A 20,756-nucleotide genomic window follows, 5' to 3' on the forward strand; every position below is an offset into this window, starting at 1 on the left:
GAGGGAGCTGGGGGGAGAGGGGTTACTGAGTGACAGTGTGAGGGAGCTGGGGGAGAGGGGTTACTGAGTGACAGTGTGAGGGAGCTGGGGGAGAGGGGTTACTGAGTGACAGTGTGAGGGAGCTGGGGGAGAGGGGTTACTGAGTGACAGTGTGAGGGAGCTGGGGGGAGAGGGGTTACTGAGTGACAGTGTGAGGGAGCTGGGGGAGAGGGGTTACTGAGTGACAGTGTGAGGGAGCTGGGGGAGAGGGGTTACTGAGTGACAGTGTGAGGGAGCTGGGGGAGAGGGGTTACTGAGTGACAGTGTGCTGTGTGGAGGGTTGGTTGGAGACGGTCTATAGCGGGAGGGAGACAGGGAGTGTGTTGTGTATCACCGCGTCACCATGGGAATGCTGAGGACCCCCTTGAGGGCACGGTGCTGAGCATCGGCCCAGGAGTCCCTCCGGGCCAATCCCAGGAAGGTGAGCTGGAACTCGCGAAGGCGGAACGCGTAGACGATGGGATTGACGGCCGAGTTGGCGTGCGAGAGTACAATGGCCAGGTCCAGGACCCAGAGCGGAGGACGTTGGCAGGCAGGGCACAGAGCGGCCTGGGCATTCAGGACGTGGAGGGTAGCCAGCACAGAGCGAAGAGGCCCACGACGAGGAGGAGCACCTTGGCGGCCCGCAGTTCCCCACGGAGCACAGAACGGGGCCCACCGCCCAGGCTGCGGAGGTGCCTCCGAGCCACCACAAATATCTGTGCGTAGACGGCCAGCATGGCCAGCAGGGGCAGCAGAACGCAGGACAGGAAGTTACAGTACACCATGTAGGAGAGATCCACCACCTGCTCGAAGATGCAGTCCACCTGGGCGCACGGCAGCGCACTGCTGTTGGCCCGACTATGCCACACAAACCCGGTCCCATTGCCCGGGCAGACACGGGTGGCACTGCCAGCATGGTTCCAGCCAAACAAGGGAATCAGTCCCAGGAGCAGCGAGAGAATCCAAAGCAGAACAATCACACGATGGGTCCGGCGACTCGTTACCAGCTCCGTATACCTGCAACAGAGAGAGAGAGGGTACGGCACGGGGTTAGATACAGAGTAAAGCTCCCTCTACACTGTCCACATCAAACACTCCCAGGGCAGGTACAGCATGGGTTTAGATACAGAGTAAAGCTCCCTCTACACTGTCCCCATCAAACACTCCCAGGACAGGGACAGCACGGGGTTAGATACAGAGTAAAGCTCCCTCTACACTGTCCCCATCAAACACTCCCAGGACAGGTACAGCACAGGGTAGATACAGAGTAAAGCTCCCTCTACACTGTCCCCATCAAACACTCCCAGGGCAGGTACAGCATGGGGTTAGATACAGAGTAAAGCTCCCTCTACACTGTCCCCATCAAACACTCCCAGGACAGGTACAGCACGGGGTTAGATACAGAGTAAAGCTCCCTCTACACTGTCCCCATCAAACACTCCCAGGACAGGTACAGCACGGGGTTAGATACAGAGTAAAGCTCCCTCTACACTGTCCCCATCAAACACTCCCAGGACAGGTATAGCACGGGGTTCGATACAGAGTAAAGCTCCCTCCACACTGTCCCCATCAAACACTCCCAGGACAGGTACAGCACGGGGTTAGATACAGAGTAAAGCTCCCTCTATACTGTCCCCATCAAACACTCCCAGGACAGGTACAGCACGGGGTTAGATACAGTGTAAAGCTCCCTCTAACTGTCCCCATCAAACACTCCCAGGACAGGTACAGCACGGGGTTAGATACAGAGTAAAGCTCCCTCTAACTGTCCCCATCAAACACTCACAGGACAGGTACAGCACGGGGTTAGATACAGAGTAAAGCTCCCTCTACACTGTCCCCATCAAACACTCCCAGGACAGGGTACAGCACGGGGTTAGATACAGAGTAAAGCTCCCTCTACACTGCCCCCATCAAACACTCCCAGGACAGGTACAGCACGGGGTTAGATACAGAGTAAAGCTCCCTCTAACTGTCCACAGGGAATTGTTTTACTTGGACGAGCTGATCTTGAGAATGATAGCATTTCTAGTTATATTTTATAATTAATGAAAGTGCTGAATGATCGATTAGCTGCCAAGAAAACTTGAATTGAAAGGGTTTTAAAGTTAACTTCAATTAATTTGCTGTTGTGTTGGAGCCAGAACATTGAAATACCTGGAAGATTTTCATCAGCCTCTCACAGGAATGACAGCACTGACCCTCCCTCAGTACTGAGCCACTGACAGTGCGGCACTCCCTCAGTACAGACCCTCTGACAGTGCGGCACTCCCTCAGTACTGACCCTCTGACAGTGCGGCACTCCCTCAGTACAGACCCTCTGACAGTGCGGCACTCCCTCAGTACTGACCCTCTGACAGTGCAGCACTCCCTCAGTACTGACCCTCTGACAGTGCGGCACTCCCTCAGTACTGACCCTCTGACAGTGCAGCACTCCCTCAGTACTGACCCTCTGACAATGCGGTGCTCCCTCAGTACTGACCCTCTGACAGTGCGGCGCTCCCTCAGTACTGACCCTCTGACAGTGCGGCACTCCCTCAGTACTGACCCTCTGACAGTGCGGCACTCCCTCAGTACAGACCCTCTGACAGTGCGGAGCTCCCTCAGTACTGACCCTCTGACAGTGCGGCACTCCCTCAGTACTGACCCTCTGACAGTGCGACACTCCCTCAGTACTGACCCTCTGACAGTGCGGCACTCCCTCAGTACTGACCCTCTGACAGTGCGGCACTCCCTCAGTACTGACCCTCTGACAGTGCCGCGCTCCCTCAGTACTGACCCTCTGACAGTGCGGCACTCCCTCAGTACTGACCCTCTGACAGTGCAGCGCTCCCTCAGTACTGACCCTCTGACAGTGCGGCACTCCCTCAGTACTGAACCTCTGACAGTGCGGCACTCCCTCAGTACTGACCCTCTGACAGTGCGGCACTCCCTCAGTACTGAACCTCTGACAGTGCGGCACTCCCTCAGTACTGACCCTCTGACAGTGCGGCGCTCCCTCAGTACTGACCCTCTGACAGTGCGGCGCTCCGTCAGTACTGACCCTCTGACAGTGCGGCACTCCCTCAGTACTGACCCTCTGACAGTGCAGCACTCCCTCAGTACTGACCCTCTGATAGTGCGGCACTCCCTCAGTACTAAAACTCTTCAAGTGCAGCACTCCCTGAGTACTGACCCTCTGACAGTGCGGCACTCCCTCAGTACTGACCCTCTGACAGTGCGGCACTCCCTCAGTACTGAACCTCTGACAGTGCGGCACTCCCTCAGTACTGACCCTCTGACAGTGCGGCACTCCCTCAGTACTGAACCTCTGACAGTGCGGCACTCCCTCAGTACTGACCCTCTGACAGTGCGGCGCGCCCTCAGTACTGACCCTCTGACAGTGCGGCACTCCCTCAGTACTGACCCTCTGACAGTGCGGCACTCCCTCAGTACTGACCCTCTGACAGTGCGGCACTCCCTCAGTACTGACCCACTGACAGTGCAGCACTCCCTCAGTACTGACCCACTGACAGTGCAGCACTCCCTCAGTACTGACCCTCTGACAGTGCAGCACTCCCTCAGCACTGACCCTCTGACAGTGCGGCATTCCCTCAGTACTGACCCTCTGACAGTGCAGCACTCCCTCAGTACTGACCTTCTGACAGTGCGGCGCTCCCTCAGTACTGACCCTCTGACAGTGCGGCTCTCCCTCAGTACTGACCCTCTGACAGTGCGGCGCTCCCTCAGTACTGACCCTCTGACAGCGCGGCACTCCCTCAGTACTGACCCTCTGACAATGCAGCGCTCCCTCAGTACTGACCCTCTGACAGTGCGGCACTCCCTCAGCACTGACCCTCTGACAGTGCAGCACTCCCTCAGTACTGACCCTCTGACAGTGCAGCACTCCCTCAGTACTGACCCTCTGACAGTGCAGCACTCCCTCAGTACTGACCCTCTGACAGTGCAGCATTCCCTCAGTACTGACCCTCTGACAGTGCAGCACTCCCTCACTTCTGACTCTCTGACAGTGCGGCACTCCCTCAGTACTGACCCTCTGACAGTGCGGCTCCCTCAGTACTGACCCTCTGACAGTGCGGCACTCCCTCAGCACTGACCGTCTGACAGTGCAGCACTCCCTCAGTACTGACCCTCTGACAGTGCGTCACTCCCTCAGTACTGACCCTCTCACAGTGCGGCACTCCCTCAGTACTGACCCTCTGACAGTGCAGCACTCCCTCAGTACTGACCCTCTGACAGTGCGGCACTCCCTCAGTACTGACCCTCTGACAGTGCGGCGCTCCCTCAGTACTGACCCTCTGACAGCGCGGCACTCCCTCAGTACTGACCCTCTGACAATGCAGCGCTCCCTCAGTACTGACCCTCTGACAGTGCGGCACTCCCTCAGCACTGACCCTCTGACAGTGCAGCACTCCCTCAGTACTGACCCTCTGACAGTGCAGCACTCCCTCAGTACTGACCCTCTGACAGTGCAGCACTCCCTCAGTACTGACCCTCTGACAGTGCAGCATTCCCTCAGTACTGACCCTCTGACAGTGCAGCACTCCCTCACTTCTGACTCTCTGACAGTGCGGCACTCCCTCAGTACTGACCCTCTGACAGTGCGGCTCCCTCAGTACTGACCCTCTGACAGTGCGGCACTCCCTCAGCACTGACCGTCTGACAGTGCAGCACTCCCTCAGTACTGACCCTCTGACAGTGCGTCACTCCCTCAGTACTGACCCTCTGACAGTGCGGCACTCCCTCAGTACTGACCCTCTGACAGTGCGGCACTCCCTCAGTACTGACCCTCTGACAGTGCGGCACTCCCCTCAGTACTGACCCTCTGACAGTGCGGCACTCCCTCAGTACTGACCCTCTGTCAGTGCGGCACTCCCTCAGTACTGACCCTCTGACAGTGCGGCACTCCCTCAGTACTGACCCTCTGACAGTGCGGCACTCCCTCAGTACTGACCCTCTGACAGTGCAGCACTCCCTCAGTACTGACCCTCTGACAGTGCAGCACTCCCTCAGTACTGGCCCGCCTGAATGCCAGTTCTCCCCCCACCCAGCCCTCGCCCTCCCGCCGCCCTCTCTCAGTTTACCTCAGTGCGTGGTTAACGGCGATGTAGCGGTCAATGGCGATGGCGAGGAGGCTGAAGATGGAGTTCTGGGTGAAGACAAGGACCAGACAGGCGAGGAAGAGGCAGCCATGGACGTTCATGGTGATTTTGGCGCTGATGACGATTGAAGCTGGGATGACAAGAACTCCCACCGCCAGGTCTGCCACCGCCAACGACACCAGGAAGTAGTTGGTGCTGCTCTTCAACCGTGGGTTGACCCGCACCGCCCAGCACACCAGGATGTTGCCGGCGATAGCCAGCACAGCTATGAGGATCTCCACCGTGATGTACAACGAGGTGACAATCGACCCACGCCCTCCCATCTCCTTCTGTCCGACCCCTGGCTCGTGGTACCATCGCAGAGGGAGAGAGAGAGAGAGAGAGAGAGAGAAAAACACATTGGGCAGATTGAAACCTGATGAACCATCAATTGGACGCGAGACACGATGAAGATCCAAACTGTGGCTTTAATCAGCTAGTTGTTAGCCCGGTGGTCGACTATAGAGAAAGGCCGACCGCCGGGAACTCTGGGTACTTATACCCTGCCTCGGAGGCGGGGTCTGCCTGCCTCTCGACCAATTGGTAAGCAGTCACATGACTAGTCCCAGCCAATCAGATGAGAGGCACATGACCAGCCAGAGCCAATGGGAAACAAATGCTCTGCACCAATGGCAGTGCTCCCATTCATACCACCACAAAACCAAACTCCGTTAAACCCCAAGCAACCTACAGCTCGCGCATCGATGTCTCGCAGAATACTGGCAGCTGGTGGGGCCACGACCATCGGCCCATCCAGTCGATACTGGCCCTCCGAGTCAGCAACCCACCTCATCTCAACCTCCACCCCTTGCCCCGCCTCCTTGCCCCTGCGCATTCTTCCCTCTCAAACAACAATCCAATTGGCTCTGTGAGAGCCTACATTCTGTCAGATTGCCACGGCCTCCGCCACTCTCTGGGGCGGTGCGTCCCAGTTTGTTAACTTTCAGCGTGTGAAAAAGATCTCCTTCCTGTCTGCATGGTGACTTTCACAAATTTCCTTCAACAGTTGATTCCCAATCATGTTGGGGTAGAGTTAATGTTCCCTTGTACTTAAGTTGGAATAATGGTTTTAATTGTTTCATCGATTGCTGCAATATAGAAAGAGGATGCAGGTGGTATGTGGTGTTGTTGGAGACGCGATTACTGAACACAATAAATGTCGGTGTCAGAGAAGTTAAGACTCACTCCAGGTTCTTATTGGAGAGTTAACATTGGAGGTGAACAATAGGTACAGAGGACAGTTCCTGCCCGTGACTAAAGATTTCTTTAGACTAAAAGGCTGTACTTTGAGTTCTAACTTAGAAGAGTGATTTCAATATACTTGGAAAGCAAACGGCTCAATCCGTCTGTCGGGGTGCGATTATCCGTCCTTGTTTCCTGATCGTCAATCTGATGGCCAATGGCTGAATCAAGTTACCAAGTGGGCACGGGTTACGTCCTCGGCCAAGGAACAACCCTCCGACAGTGCGGCACTCCCTCAGTACTGACCCTCTGACAGTGCGGCACTCCCTCAGTACTGACCCTCCGACAGTGCGGCACTCCCTCAGTACTGACCCTCTGACAGTGCAGCACTCCCTCCGTACTGACCCTCTGACAGTGCGGCACTCCCTCAGTACTGACCCTCTGACAGTGCGGCGCTCCCTCAGTACTGACCCTCTGACAGTGCGGGACTCCCTCAGTACTGACCCTCTGACAGTGTGGCACTCCCTCAGTACTGACCCTCTGACAGTGCGGGACTCCCTCAGTACTGACCCTCTGACAGTGCGGGACTCCCTCAGTACTGACCCTCCGACAGTACGGCACTCCCCCAGCACTGACCGTCCGACAGTGCGGCACTCCCTGAGTACTGACCCTCTGACAGTGCAGCTCTCCCTCAGTATTGACCCTCTGACAGTGCAGCACTCCCTCAGTACTGTCCCTCTGACAGTGCGGCACTCCCTCAGCACTGACCGTCCGACAGTGCGGCACTCCCTCAGCACTGACCGTCCGACAGTGCGGCACTCACTCAGTACTGTCCCTCTGACAGTGCAGCACTCTGACCCTCTGACTGTGTGGCACTCCCTCAGTACTAACCCTCGGACAGTGCGGCACTCCCTCAGCACTGACCGTCCGACAGTGCGGCGCTCCCTCAGTACTGACCCTCTGACAGTGCGGCGCTCCCTCTGTACTGACCCTCTGACAGTGCGGCACTCCCTCAGTACTGACCCTCTGACAGTGCGGCGCTCCCTCTGTACTGACCCTCTGACAGTGCAGCACTCCCTCAGTACTGACCCTCTGACAGTGCGGCACTCCCTCAGTACTGACCCTCTGACAGTGCAGTACTGACCCTCTGACAGTGCGGCACTCCCTCAGCACTGACCCTCTGACAGTGCAGCGCTCCCTCAGTACTGACCCTCTGACAGTGTGGCGCTCCCTTAGAACTGACCGTCCGACAGTGCGGCACTCCCTCAGTACTGACCCTCTGACAGTGCGGCGCTCCCTCAGTACTGACCCTCTGACAGTGCAGCGCTCCCTCAGTACTGACCCTCTGACAGTGCAGCGCTCCCTCAGTACTGACCCTCTGACAGTGCAGCACTCCCTCAGTACTGACCCTCTGTCAGTGCAGCACTCCCTCAGTACTGACCCTCTGACAGTGCGGCACTCCCTCAGTACTGACCCTCTGACAGTGCGGCGCTCCCTCAGTACTGACCCTCTGACAGTGCGGGACTCCCTCAGTACTGACCCTCTGACAGTGCGGGACTCCCTCAGTACTGACCCTCCGACAGTGCGGCAATCCCTCAGCACTGACCGTCCGACAGTGCGGCACTCCCTCAGTACTGACCCTCTGACAGTGCAGCACTCCCTCAGTACTGACCGTCCGACAGTGCGGCACTCCCTCAGCACTGACCGTCCGACAGTGCGGCACTCCCTCAGTACTGACCCTCTGACAGTGCAGCGCTCCCTCAGTACTGACCCTCTGACAGTGTGGCGCTCCCTTAGTACTGACCGTCCGACAGTGCGGCACTCCCTCAGTACTGACCCTCTGACAGTGCAGCGCTCCCTCAGTACTGACCCTCTGACAGTGCAGCACTCCCTCAGTACTGACCCTCTGACAGTGCGGCACTCCCTCAGTACTGACCCTCTGACAGTGTGGCACTCCCTCAGCACTGACCCTCCGACAGTGCGGTGCTTCCTCAGCACTGACCCTCTGACAGTGCAGCGCTCCCTCAGTACTGACCCTCTGACAGTGCAGCACTCCCTCAGTACTGACCCTCTGACAGTGCGGCACTCCCTCAGTACTGACCCTCTGACAGTGTGGCACTCCCTCAGCACTGACCCTCCGACAGTGCGGTGCTTCCTCAGCACTGACCCTCTGACAGTGCAGCGCTCCCTCAGTACTGACCCTCCGACAGTGCGGTGCTTCCTCAGTACTGACCCTCTGACAGTGCAGCGCTCCCTCAGTACTGACCCTCTGACAGTGCGGCACTCCCTCAGTACTGACCCTCTGACAGTGCGGCACTCCCTCAGTACTGACCCTCTGACAGTGTGGCACTCCCTCAGCACTGACCCTCCGACAGTGCGGTGCTTCCTCAGCACTGACCCTCTGACAGTGCGGCGCTCCCTCTGTACTGACCCTCCCACAGTCCGGCGCTTCCTCAGTACTGACCCTCTGACAGTGCAGCGCTCCCTCAGTACTGACCCTCTGACAGTGCGGCACTCCCTCAGTACTGACCCTCTGACAGTGCGGCACTCCCTCAGTACTGACCCTCTGACAGTGCAGCACTCCCTCAGTACTGACCCTCTGACAGTGCAGCACTCCCTCAGTACTGACTCTCTGACAGTGCGGCACTCCCTCAGTACTGACCCTCTGACAGTGTGGCGCTCCCTCAGTACTGACCCTCTGACAGTGCGGTGCTTCCTCAGTACTGACCCTCTGACAGTGCGGCACTCCCTCAGTACTGACCCTCTGACAGTGTGGTGCTTCCTCAGTACTGACCCTCTGACAGTGCAGCACTCCCTCAGTACTGACCCTCTGACAGTGCAGCGCTCCCTCAGTACTGACCCTCTGACAGTGTGGCGCTCCCTCAGTACTGACCCTCTGACAGTGCGGTGCTTCCTCAGTACTGACCCTCTGACAGTGCGGCACTCCCTCAGTACTGACCCTCTGACAGTGCGGCACACCCTCAGCACTGACCCTCTGACAGTGCGGCACCCCCTCAGTACTGACCCTCTGACAGTGCAGCACTCCCTCAGTTCTGACCCTCTGACAGTGCGGCACTCCCTCAGTACTGACCCTCTGACAGTGCGGTGCTTCCTCAGTACTGACCCTCTGACAGTGCGGCACTCCCTCAGCACTGACCCTCTGACAGTGCGGCGCTCCCTCAGTACTGACCCTCTGACAGTGCGGCACTCCCTCAGTACTGACCCTCTGATAGTGCAGCACTCCCTCAGTACTGACCCTCTGACAGTGCAGCACTCCCTCAGTACTGACCCTCTGACAGTGCAGCACTCCCTCAGTACTGACCCTCTGACAGTGCGGCACTCCCTCAGTACTGACCCTCTGACAGTGCGGCCCTCCCTCAGTACTGACCCTCTGACAGTGCAGCGCTCCCTCAGTACTGACCCTCTGACAGTGCAGCACTCCCTCAGTACTGACCCTCTGTCAGTGCAGCACTCCCTCAGTACTGACCCTCTGACAGTGCGGCACTCCCTCAGTACTGACCCTCTGACAGTGCGGCACTCCCTCGGTACTGACCCTCTGACAGTGCAGCTCTCCCTCAGCACTGACCCTCTGACAGTGCGGCACTCCCTCAGTACTGACCCTCTGACAGTGCGGCACTCCCTCAGTACTGACCCTCTGACAGTGTGGCACTCCCTCAGCACTGACCCTCCGACAGTGCGGTGCTTCCTCAGCACTGACCCTCTGACAGTGCAGCGCTCCCTCAGTACTGACCCTCCGACAGTGCGGTGCTTCCTCAGTACTGACCCTCTGACAGTGCAGCGCTCCCTCAGTACTGACCCTCTGACAGTGCGGCACTCCCTGAGTACTGACCCTCTGACAGTGCGGCACTCCCTCAGTACTGACCCTCTGACAGTGCAGCACTCCCTCAGTACTGACCCTCTGACAGTGCAGCACCCCCTCAGTACTGACCCTCTGACAGTGCGGCACTCCCTCAGTACTGACCCTCTGACAGTGCAGCGCTCCCTCAGTACTGACCCTCTGACAGTGCGGCACTCCCTCAGTACTGACCCTCTGACAGTGCAGCACTCCCTCAGTACTGACCCTCTGACAGTGCAGCACTCCCTCAGTACTGACTCTCTGACAGTGCGGCACTCCCTCAGTACTGACCCTCTGACAGTGTGGCGCTCCCTCAGTACTGACCCTCTGACAGTGCGGTGCTTCCTCAGTACTGACCCTCTGACAGTGCGGCACTCCCTCAGTACTGACCCACTGACAGTGTGGTGCTTCCTCAGTACTGACCCTCTGACAGTGCAGCACTCCCTCAGTACTGACCCTCTGACAGTGCAGCGCTCCCTCAGTACTGACCCTCTGACAGTGCGGCGCTCCCTCAGTACTGACCCTCTGACAGTGCGGTGCTTCCTCAGTACTGACCCTCTGACAGTGCGGCACTCCCTCAGTACTGACCCTCTGACAGTGCGGCACTCCCTCAGCACTGACCCTCTGACAGTGCGGCACCCCCTCAGTACTGACCCCTCTGACAGTGCAGTACTCCCTCAGTACTGACCCTCTGACAGTGCGGCACTCCCTCAGTACTGACCCTCTGACAGTGCGGTGCTTCCTCAGTACTGACCCTCTGACAGTGCGGCACTCCCTCAGCACTGACCCTCTGACAGTGCGGCGCTCCCTCAGTACTGACCCTCTGACAGTGCGGCACTCCCTCAGTACTGACCCTCTGACAGTGCAGCACTCCCTCAGTACTGACCCTCTGACAGTGCAGCACTCCTTCAGTACTGACCCTCTGACAGTGCAGCACTCCCTCAGTACTGACCCTCTGACAGTGCGGTGCTTCCTCAGTACTGACCCTCTGACAGTGCGGCTCTCCCTCATTACTGACCCTCTGACAGTGCGGCGCTCCCTTAGTACTGAACGTCCGACAGTGCGGCTCTCCCTCAGCACTGACCCTCTGACAGTGCAGCGCTCCCTTAGTACTGACCGTCCGACAGTGCAGCACTCCCTCAGTACTGACCCTCTGACAGTGCAGCACTCCCTCAGTACTGACCCTCCGACAGTGCGGTGCTTCCTCAGTACTGACCCTCTGACAGTGCGGCACTCCCTCAGTACTGACCCTCGGACAGTGCGGCACTCTCTCAGTACTGACCCTCTGACAGTGCAGCACTCCCTCAGTACTGACCCTCTGACAGTGCGGCACTCCCACAGTACTGACCCTCTGACAGTGCGGCGCTCCCTCAGTACTGACCCTCTGACAGTGCGGCACTCCCTCAATACTGACCCTCTGACAGTGCGGTGCTTCCTCAGTACTGGCCCTCTGACAGTGTGGCGCTCCCTTAGTACTGACCCTCTGACAGTGCGGCACTCCCTCAGTACTGACCCTCTGACAGTGTGGTGCTTCCTCAGTACTGACCCTCTGACAGTGCAGCACTCCCTCAGTACTGACCCTCTGACAGTGCAGCGCTCCCTCAGTACTGACCCTCTGACAGTGCGGCGCTCCCTCAGTACTGACCCTCTGACAGTGCGATGCTTCCTCAGTACTGACCCTCTGACAGTGCGGCGCTCCCTCAGTACTGACCCTCTGACAGTGCGGCACACCCTCAGCACTGACCCTCTGACAGTGCGGCACCCCCTCAGTACTGACCCTCTGACAGTGCAGCACTCCCTCAGTACTGACCCTCTGACAGTGCGGCACTCCCTCAGTACTGACCCTCTGACAGTGCGGTGCTTCCTCAGTACTGACCCTCTGACAGTGCGGCACTCCCTCAGCACTGACCCTCTGACAGTGCGGCGCTCCCTCAGTACTGACCCTTTGACAGTGCGGCACTCCCTCAGTACTGACCCTCTGACAGTGCAGCACTCCCTCAGTACTGACCCTCTGACAGTGCAGCACTCCCTCAGTACTGACCCTCTGACAGTGCAGCACTCCCTCAGTACTGACCCTCTGACAGTGCGGTGCTTCCTCAGTACTGACCCTCTGACAGTGCGGCTCTCCCTCAGTACTGACCCTCTGACAGTGCGGCTCTCCCTTAGTACTGACCGTCCGACAGTGCGGCTCTCCCTCAGCACTGACCCTCTGACAGTGCAGCGCTCCCTTAGTACTGACCGTCCGACAGTGCAGCACTCCCTCAGTACTGACCCTCTGACAGTGCAGCACTCCCTCAGTACTGACCCTCTGACAGTGTGGCACTCCCTCAGTACTGACCCTCTGACAGTGCAGCACTCCCTCAGTACTGACCCTCTGACAGTGCGGTGCTCCCTCAGTACTGACCCTCTGACAGTGCAGCACTCCCTCAGTACTGACCCTCTGACAGTGCAGCACTCCCTAGGTACTGACCTTCTGACAGTGCGGCTCCCTCAGTACTGTCCCTCTGACAGTGCAGCACTCCCTCAGTACTGACCCTCCGACAGTGCGGTGCTTCCTCAGTACTGACCCTCTGACAGTGCGGCACTCCCTCAGTACTGACCCTCTGACAGTGCAGCACTCCCTCAGTTCTGACCCTCTGATAGTGCAGCACTCCCTCAGTACTAACCCTCTGACAGTGCGGTGCTTCCTCAGTACTGACCCTCTGACAGTGCGGCACTCCCTCATTACTGACCCTCTGACAGTGCGGCGCTCCCTTAGTACTGAACGTCCGACAGTGCGGCACTCCCTCAGCACTGACCCTCTGACAGTGCAGCGCTCCCTTAGTACTGACCGTCCGACAGTGCAGCACTCCCTCAGTACTGACCCTCTGACAGTGCAGCACTCCCTCAGTACTGACCCTCCGACAGTGCGGTGCTTCCTCAGTACTGACCCTGACAGTGCGGCACTCCCTCAGTACTGACTTTCTGACAGTGCGGCACTCTCTCAGTACTGACCCTCTGACAGTGCAGCACTCCCTCAGTACTGACCCTCTGACAGTGCGGCGCTCCCTCAGTACTGACCCTCTGACAGTGCGGCGCTCCCTCAGTACTGACCCTCTGACAGTGCGGCACTCCCTCAGTACTGACCCTCTGACAGTGCGGCACTCCCTCAGTACTGACCCTCTGACAGTGCGGTGCTTCCTCAGTACTGGCCCTCTGACAGTGTGGCGCTCCCTTAGTACTGAGCCTCTGACAGTGCGGCACTCCCTCAGTACTGACCCTCTGACAGTGTGGTGCTTCCTCAGTACTGACCCTCTGACAGTGCAGCACTCCCTCAGTACTGACCCTCTGACAGTGCAGCGCTCCCTCAGTACTGACCCTCTGACAGTGCGGCGCTCCCTCAGTACTGACCCTCTGACAGTGCGGTGCTTCCTCAGTACTGACCCTCTGACAGTGCGGCACTCCCTCAGTACTGACCCTCTGACAGTGCGGCACACCCTCAGCACTGACCCTCTGACAGTGCGGCACCCCCTCAGTACTGACCCTCTGACAGTGCAGCACTCCCTCAGTACTGACCCTCTGACAGTGCGGCACTCCCTCAGTACTGACCCTCTGACAGTGCGGTGCTTCCTCAGTACTGACCCTCTGACAGTGCGGCACTCCCTCAGCACTGACCCTCTGACAGTGCGGCGCTCCCTCAGTACTGACCCTCTGACAGTGCGGCACTCCCTCAGTACTGACCCTCTGACAGTGCAGCACTCCCTCAGTACTGACCCTCTGACAGTGCAGCACTCCCTCAGTACTGACCCTCTGACAGTGCGGCACTCCCTCAGTACTGACCCTCTGACAGTGCGGCACTCTCTCAGTACTGACCCTCTGACAATGCGGCACTCCCTCAGTACTGACCCTCTGACAGTGCGGCACTCCCTCAGCACTGACCCTCTGACAGTGCAGCACTCCCTCAGTACTGAACCTCTGACAGTGCGGTGCTTCCTCAGTACTGACCCTCTGACAGTGCGGCTCTCCCTCAGTACTGACCCTCTGACAGTGCGGCTCTCCCTTAGTACTGACCGTCCGACAGTGCGGCTCTCCCTCAGCACTGACCCTCTGACAGTGCAGCGCTCCCTTAGTACTGACCGTCCGACAGTGCAGCACTCCCTCAGTACTGAACCTCTGACAGTGCGGCGCTCCCTCAGTACTGACCCTCTGACAGTGCGGCGCTCCCTCAGTACTGACCCTCTGACAGTGCGGCACTCCCTCAGTACTGACCCTCTGACAGTGCGGTGCTTCCTCAGTACTGACCCTCTGACAGTGCGGTGCTTCCTCAGTACTGGCCCTCTGACAGAGTGGCGCTCCCTTAGTACTGACCCTCTGACAGTGCGGCACTCCCTCAGTACTGACCCTCTGACAGTGCGGCGCTCCCTCAGTACTGACCCTCTGACTGTGCGGTGCTTCCTCAGTACTGACCCTCTGACAGTGTGGCGCTCCCTTAGTACTGACCCTCTGACAGTGCGGCACTCCCTCAGTACTGACCCTCTGACAGTGCGGCACTCCCTCAGTACTGACACTCCGACAGTGCGGTGCTTCCTCAGTACTGACCCTCTGACAGTGCGGCGCTCCCTCAGTACTGACCCTCTGACAGTGCGGCACTCCCTCAGTACTGACCCTCTGACAGTGCGGCGCTCCCTCAGTATTGACCCTCTGACAGTGCGGCACTCCCTCAGTACTGACCCTCTGACAGTGCAGCACTCCCTCAGTACTGACCCTCTGACAGTGCGGCACTCCCTCAGTACTGACCCTCTGACAGTGCGGCACTCCCTCAGTACTGACCCTCTGACAGTGCAGCAGTCCCTCAGTACTGACCCTCTGACAGTGCGGCACTCCCTCAGTACTGACCCTCTGAACGTTCGCTGCCCTACGAGCACAATAAGTTGCAAAGTATTCACAGAATTGAATTCAGACGAGTTAGACTCAAGTGAAGGTTTGGACACATTATTAACTTTCCTGGAAAAGATTCACCAAAAGGATGACTTATTAAAGTTCTCTGAGGCCTGGTGTGATTGACAGATTGAGAAAGTTGGACGTTATCCCCACAGAGGAATATATGATGGAATTCAGCAGAATGTGCAAACATTCAGCCTTGAATTTCCTCAGTCAGTGCTGTCGTTCAAATTACTGGACTGTGCTAAAGCCACAAATATGGATATGTTTTTGGTTTTGACAGAAGTTAGATTTTCAGGAAGATACCCTGTTTCAACAGATGACTGATGGAAATGAGGCTATGACAGGTGAGGACCTTGAGATGATTGTTATCACTAAGGAGGGAGTGATGGGCAAGCTAATGGGGCTAAAGGTAGACAAGTCTCCTGGCCCTGATGGAATGCATCCCAGAGTGCTAAAAGAGATGGCTAGGGAAATTGCAAATGCACTAGTGATAATTTACCGAAATTCACTAGACTCTGGGGTGGTCCCGGCGGATTGGAAATTAGCAAACGTGACACCACTGTTTAAAAAAGGAGGTAGGCAGAAAGCGGGTAATTATAGGCCAGTGAGCTTAACTTCGGTAGTAGGGAAGATGCTGGAATCTATCATCAAAGAAGAAAGAGCGAGGCATCTGGATGGAAATTGTCCCATTGGGCAGACGCAGCATGGATTCATAAAGGGCAGGTCGTGCCTAACTAATTTAGTGGAATTATTTGAGGACATTACCAGTGCGGTAGATAACGGGGAGCCAATGGATGTGGTATATCTGGATTTCCAGAAAGCCTTTGACAAGGTGCCACACAAAAGGTTGCTGCATAAGATAAAGATGCATGGCATTAAGGTTAAAGTAGTAGCATGGATAGAGGATTGGTTAATTAATAGAAAGCAAAGAGTGGGGATTAATGGGTGTTTCTCTGGTTGGCAATCATTAGCTAGTGGTGTCCCTCAGGGATCAATGTTGGGCCCACAATTGTTCACAATTTACATAGATGATTTGGAGTTGGGGACCAAGGGCAATGTGTCCAAGTTTGATTCGATTTGGTTTATTATTGTCACATGTATTAGTGTACAGTGAAAAGTATTGTTTCTTGCATGCTGTACAAACAATGCATACCGTACATAGGGAAGGAAGGAGAGACTGCAGAAAATAATGTTACAGTTATAGCAAGGTGTAGAGAAAAGATCAACTTAATACAAGGTAGGTCCATTCAAAAGTCTGATGGCAGTAGGGAAGAAGCTGTTCTTGAATCGGTTGGTACGTGACCTCAAACCTTGGTGTCCTTTTCCTGACGGAAGAAGGTGGAAGAGAGTATGTCCGGGGTGCGTGAGGTCCTTAATTATGCTGGCTGCCTTTCTGAGGCAGCGGGAATTATAGATCGAGTCAATGGATGGGAGGCTGGTTTGCGTGATGGATTGAGCTACATTCTCGACCTATTGTAGTTTCCTGCTGTCTTGGGCAGAGCAGGCTCCATACCAAGCTGTGATACAACCAGAAAGAATGCTTTCTATGGTGCATCTGTAGAAGTTGGTGAGAGTCGTAGCTGTCATGCCAAATTTCTTCGTCTTCTGAGAAAGTAGAGTCTTGGTGGGCTTTCTTAACTACAGTGTCGGCATGGGGGGACCATGGCAGGCTGTTGGTGATCTGGACACCTAAAACCTTGAAGCTCTCGACCCTTTCTACTTCATTCCCATTGATGTAGACAGGGGCATGTTCTGCCCTACGCTTCCTGAAGTCGTTGGCAATCTCCTTCGTTTTGTTGACATTGAGGGAGAGATTATTGTCGTCGCACCAGTTCACCAGATTCTGTATCTCATTCCTGTACTCTGTCTCGTCATTGTTTGAAAATTTGAAAATCAAGTTGGAGGGGAATTTGGCCGCACAGTCATAGGTGTATAAGGAGTATAGTAGGGGGCTGAGGACACAGCCTTGTGGGGCACCGGTGTTGAGGATGATCGTGGAGGTGGTGTTGTTGCCTATCGTTACTGATTGTGGCCTGTGGGTTGGAAAGTTCAGGATTCAGTCGCAGAGGGAGGAGCCGAGGCCAAGGCCACGGAGTTTGGAGATGAGTTTGGTAGGAATGATGGTGTTGAAGGCTGAGCTGTAGTCGATAAATAGGAGTCTGACATGGGTGTCTTTGTTATCTAGGTGTTCCAGGGTAGAGTGCAGGGCCATGGAGATGGCGTCTGCTGTGGACCTGTTGCAGCGGTAGGCGAACTGTAGTGGATCAAGGCAATCTGGGAGGCTGGAGTTGATTTGTGCCATGACTAACTTTTCGAAGCACTTCATGATGATGGATGTCAGAGCCACTGGGCGATAGTCATTAAGGCACGCTGCTTGGATTTTTTTTGGTACAGGGATGATTGTCGCAGATAGGGACCTCCAGATTGTTGTAAGGAGAGGTTGAAGATGTCTGCGAATGCCCCCACCAGCTGATCCGCGGAAGACCTGACTGTCCGTCCGGGTACCCCATCCGGGCCAGTGGCTTTCCGTGGGTTGACCTTTGAGACGGCTGCTCTGACATCTGCAATGGTGATCTTAGATACAAGTTCATCCGCGGCTTCTGGGGTGGAGGCCTCGCTCTCGCTGACCTCTTGCTCAAAACGGGCATAGAATGCGTTGAGCTCATCAGGGAGGGGTGTGTTGGAGCCGACGATTTTACATGCCTTCATCTTGTGGCCTGTTATGTCCTGCAGACCTGCCATTGTCGGCGGGGATCCGTGTGGCTAGCCTGGGACTCGAGCTTGGTCCGGTACTGCCTTTTGGCATGTTTGATGGATTTCTTTAGATCATATCTGGCTTTCTTGTAGAGATCAGGGTCGTCTGACTTGAACGCCTCAGACCTAGACTTCAGCAAGCAGTGGATATGTCTGTTCATCCAGGGTTTCCGGGTGGGAAACACGCGGATTTGTTTCTTTGGCTCACAGTCTTCTAAACACTTACTAATGAAGTCGGTTACTGTAGTGACGTACTCGTTCAGGCTGGTCGCAGAGTTTTTAAATACTGACCAGTCCGCTGACTCTGAGCAGTCCCGTAGGAGATCATCCGATTCCTCAGACCAACAATGCATAACTTTCTTTGACGGAGTCTCCCGCTTCAGTTTTTGCTATAAGCCGGGAGCAGGAGCACAGCCAAGTTTGCAGACGACACTAAGATGAGTGGTAAAGCAAAAAGTGCAGAGGATACTGGAATTCTGCAGAGGGATTTGGATAGGTTAAGTGACTGGGCTAGGGTCTGGCAAATGGAATACAATGTTGACAAATGTGAGGTTGTCCATTTTGGTAGGAATAACAGCAAACGGGATTATTATTTAAATGATAAAATATTGAAACATGCCGCTGTGCAGAGAGACCTGGGTGTGCTAGTTCATGAGTCGCAGGAAGTTGGTGATTAGGGCAAATGGAGTTTTGTCCTTCATTGCTAGTGTCATGTGAGAGTACCTTTAAGAAATGGATGTTTAAGCAATGTACCTTTAAGAAATGAAGCCGCTCATATTACTGAAGTGATGTCAGAGGGTGGGGGGAGCTGAGTTGACCTCACTTCTGCTTTTAGTTTCAGTTTGAGAGAGCAGCTGAAAAGTGCCTGGCTGGTTTGCTGAGAGCTGCATGGAGAAAAAGAGCTTGGATGTGTCTGTGTTTGCAGTGAGCTGGATCTGCTGTGATCTCTGCCATGAAAGACTATCTCTGAATCATTTGGGTGATTTAAACTCATAATAGTAATGTCTTTAACCTGATGTGTTTCTGTTTAAAGGTGTTAAGTATTTTGGAGGTTTGAAGGAACATTTTGAGGGATTATTTAGTGTTGTATTATTTTTGGGGTTATCTTTGAAGTAAGGGGTGTTAAGGGATCCAATGTTTATTTAAAAAGGTTAAGTTGAATTCACGGAATAAACATTGTTTTGTGTTTTAAAACCCATGTGTCCATAACCTGGAGACCAAGCCGTGTGCTTCAAAAGCAACAATACATTAAAGGGAGAGGTTGGTTGAACTCCATGATACATTTTGGGGTTCTGAAAACGCCGCTCCCATAACAATTGGGGGATCGAGGGGGATAACAATCCATCTATTGGATTGGCTTTTGTGAACTTAAAGACAGTGAAGGGTTGTTGCTTTTCCGGTGCGGTATTTTAGTTTAAGTGGGGAGAGTGTTGTGGACAATGGCTCTTTCAGAGGCTCAGAAGTTTTTGGGGGTGGAGAATGTCACACGCAGTACCTTACGGACAGAGACGAAAAGCAGACTGTTAGATTTGGCAAAAGCATTGCAGTTAACATTACCTGACAAAATGCGAAAAGATGAGGTAATTATGGCGGTGGTTAAGCATTTAAAGTTGCCTGAGATAGAGTCTGACTCATTGGAAATGGCAAAAATTCAGTTGCAAATTAAACAAATGGAACATGAGAAAGAATTAAAGCAGCTTGAATATGAAAGAGAGAGAGAGAGAAGGAGGAAAAAGAAAGAGAGTGAGAGATGAATGAGAGAGAGAGAGGAAAGAGAGAGAGGAGAAAGAAAAGTAGAGAGAAGAAAGGAGAAAAGAAAGAATAGCCCTAGCAGAACAAAAAGAAAAAGGGAGATACAGATCAGGGAAAAAGATAAAGAGAGGGAGTTTGAACTTCAGAAAATGGCCATGAAATATGAGTCAGTTAAAATTGGCAGACGTAAAGGGAAACGTACAGTTGGATGATAGTGATGAGGATAGTGAGAAAGAGCGTCATAGTCGAAGGCTTGGTGGGAATCTATTTAAATATGTCCAAGCATTGCTAAGGTTTGATGAGAAGGAGATAGAAGCCTTTTTCATTTCATTTGAGAAGTTAGCTAAACAAATGAAATGGCCACAGGACATGTGGGTATTACTGATTCAAACAAAGCTGGTTGGTTAGGGCTAGTGAAGTGTTTGCATCACTACCGGAGGAGGTATCTGGGATGTATGAGGAGGTGAAAAAATCCATCTTAGGTGCACATGAGCTAGTGCCTGAAGCGTACAGACAACGGTTTAGAAATTTAAGGAAAGAATTTAGTCAAACTTACATGGAGTTTGAAAGGCTCAGAGTAACAGCCTGTTCAATAATTAATTGTTAAGAAGGTGCGAGATGTCTTTAAAGAATTTACTTGTGTGGGTAATGTTAACTCATGTGTATCAGGCAGAGCAGGTAACAAAGTCACAATTTTAAGAGATACAGGGGCTAGTCAATCTTTAATGGTAAGAGATGAGAAATTATGTAGTTTGGGAAGAATGTTGCCAGGAAAGGTAGTAATATGTGGAATTCAGGGTGAGAGGAGTAGTGTTCCATTATATAAGGTAAGGTGGGAAAGTCCAGTGAAGAGTGGTGAAGTGGTAGTAGGAGTAATAGAGAAACTATCTTGTCCAGGAATACAGTTTATCTTGGGTAATGATATAGCTGGATCGCAGGTGGGAGTGGTGCCTACTGTGGTTGATAAGCCAGTGGAAAATCAGACAACTGAAGTGTTGAAGGATGAATATCCTGGGATTTTTCCAGATTGTGTAGTAACAAGGTCGCAAAGTCACAGGTTAAGACAAGAGGAGAAATCAATGAGTGAAGATGACGTTGAAGTGCAATTATCAGAAATGATTTTTGAT

General features: G+C 54.5%; 1 protein-coding gene across 1 annotated transcript; it reads right to left on the reverse strand.

Moving 5' to 3' along the window:
• Positions 1–369: 369 nt before the first annotated feature.
• LOC119954812 (adenosine receptor A2a-like) lies at positions 370–5,446 on the reverse strand. Its single transcript, XM_038780354.1, is given in 3 exon segments — positions 370–608; positions 611–1,038; positions 5,106–5,446. Coding segments are annotated over 3 exon segments (1,008 nt in total).
• Positions 5,447–20,756: the final 15,310 nt, after the last annotated feature.

This window comes from Scyliorhinus canicula, chromosome 20, assembly GCF_902713615.1.
Source record: "Scyliorhinus canicula chromosome 20, sScyCan1.1, whole genome shotgun sequence".
Classification (NCBI taxonomy): Eukaryota; Metazoa; Chordata; class Chondrichthyes; order Carcharhiniformes; family Scyliorhinidae; genus Scyliorhinus; species Scyliorhinus canicula.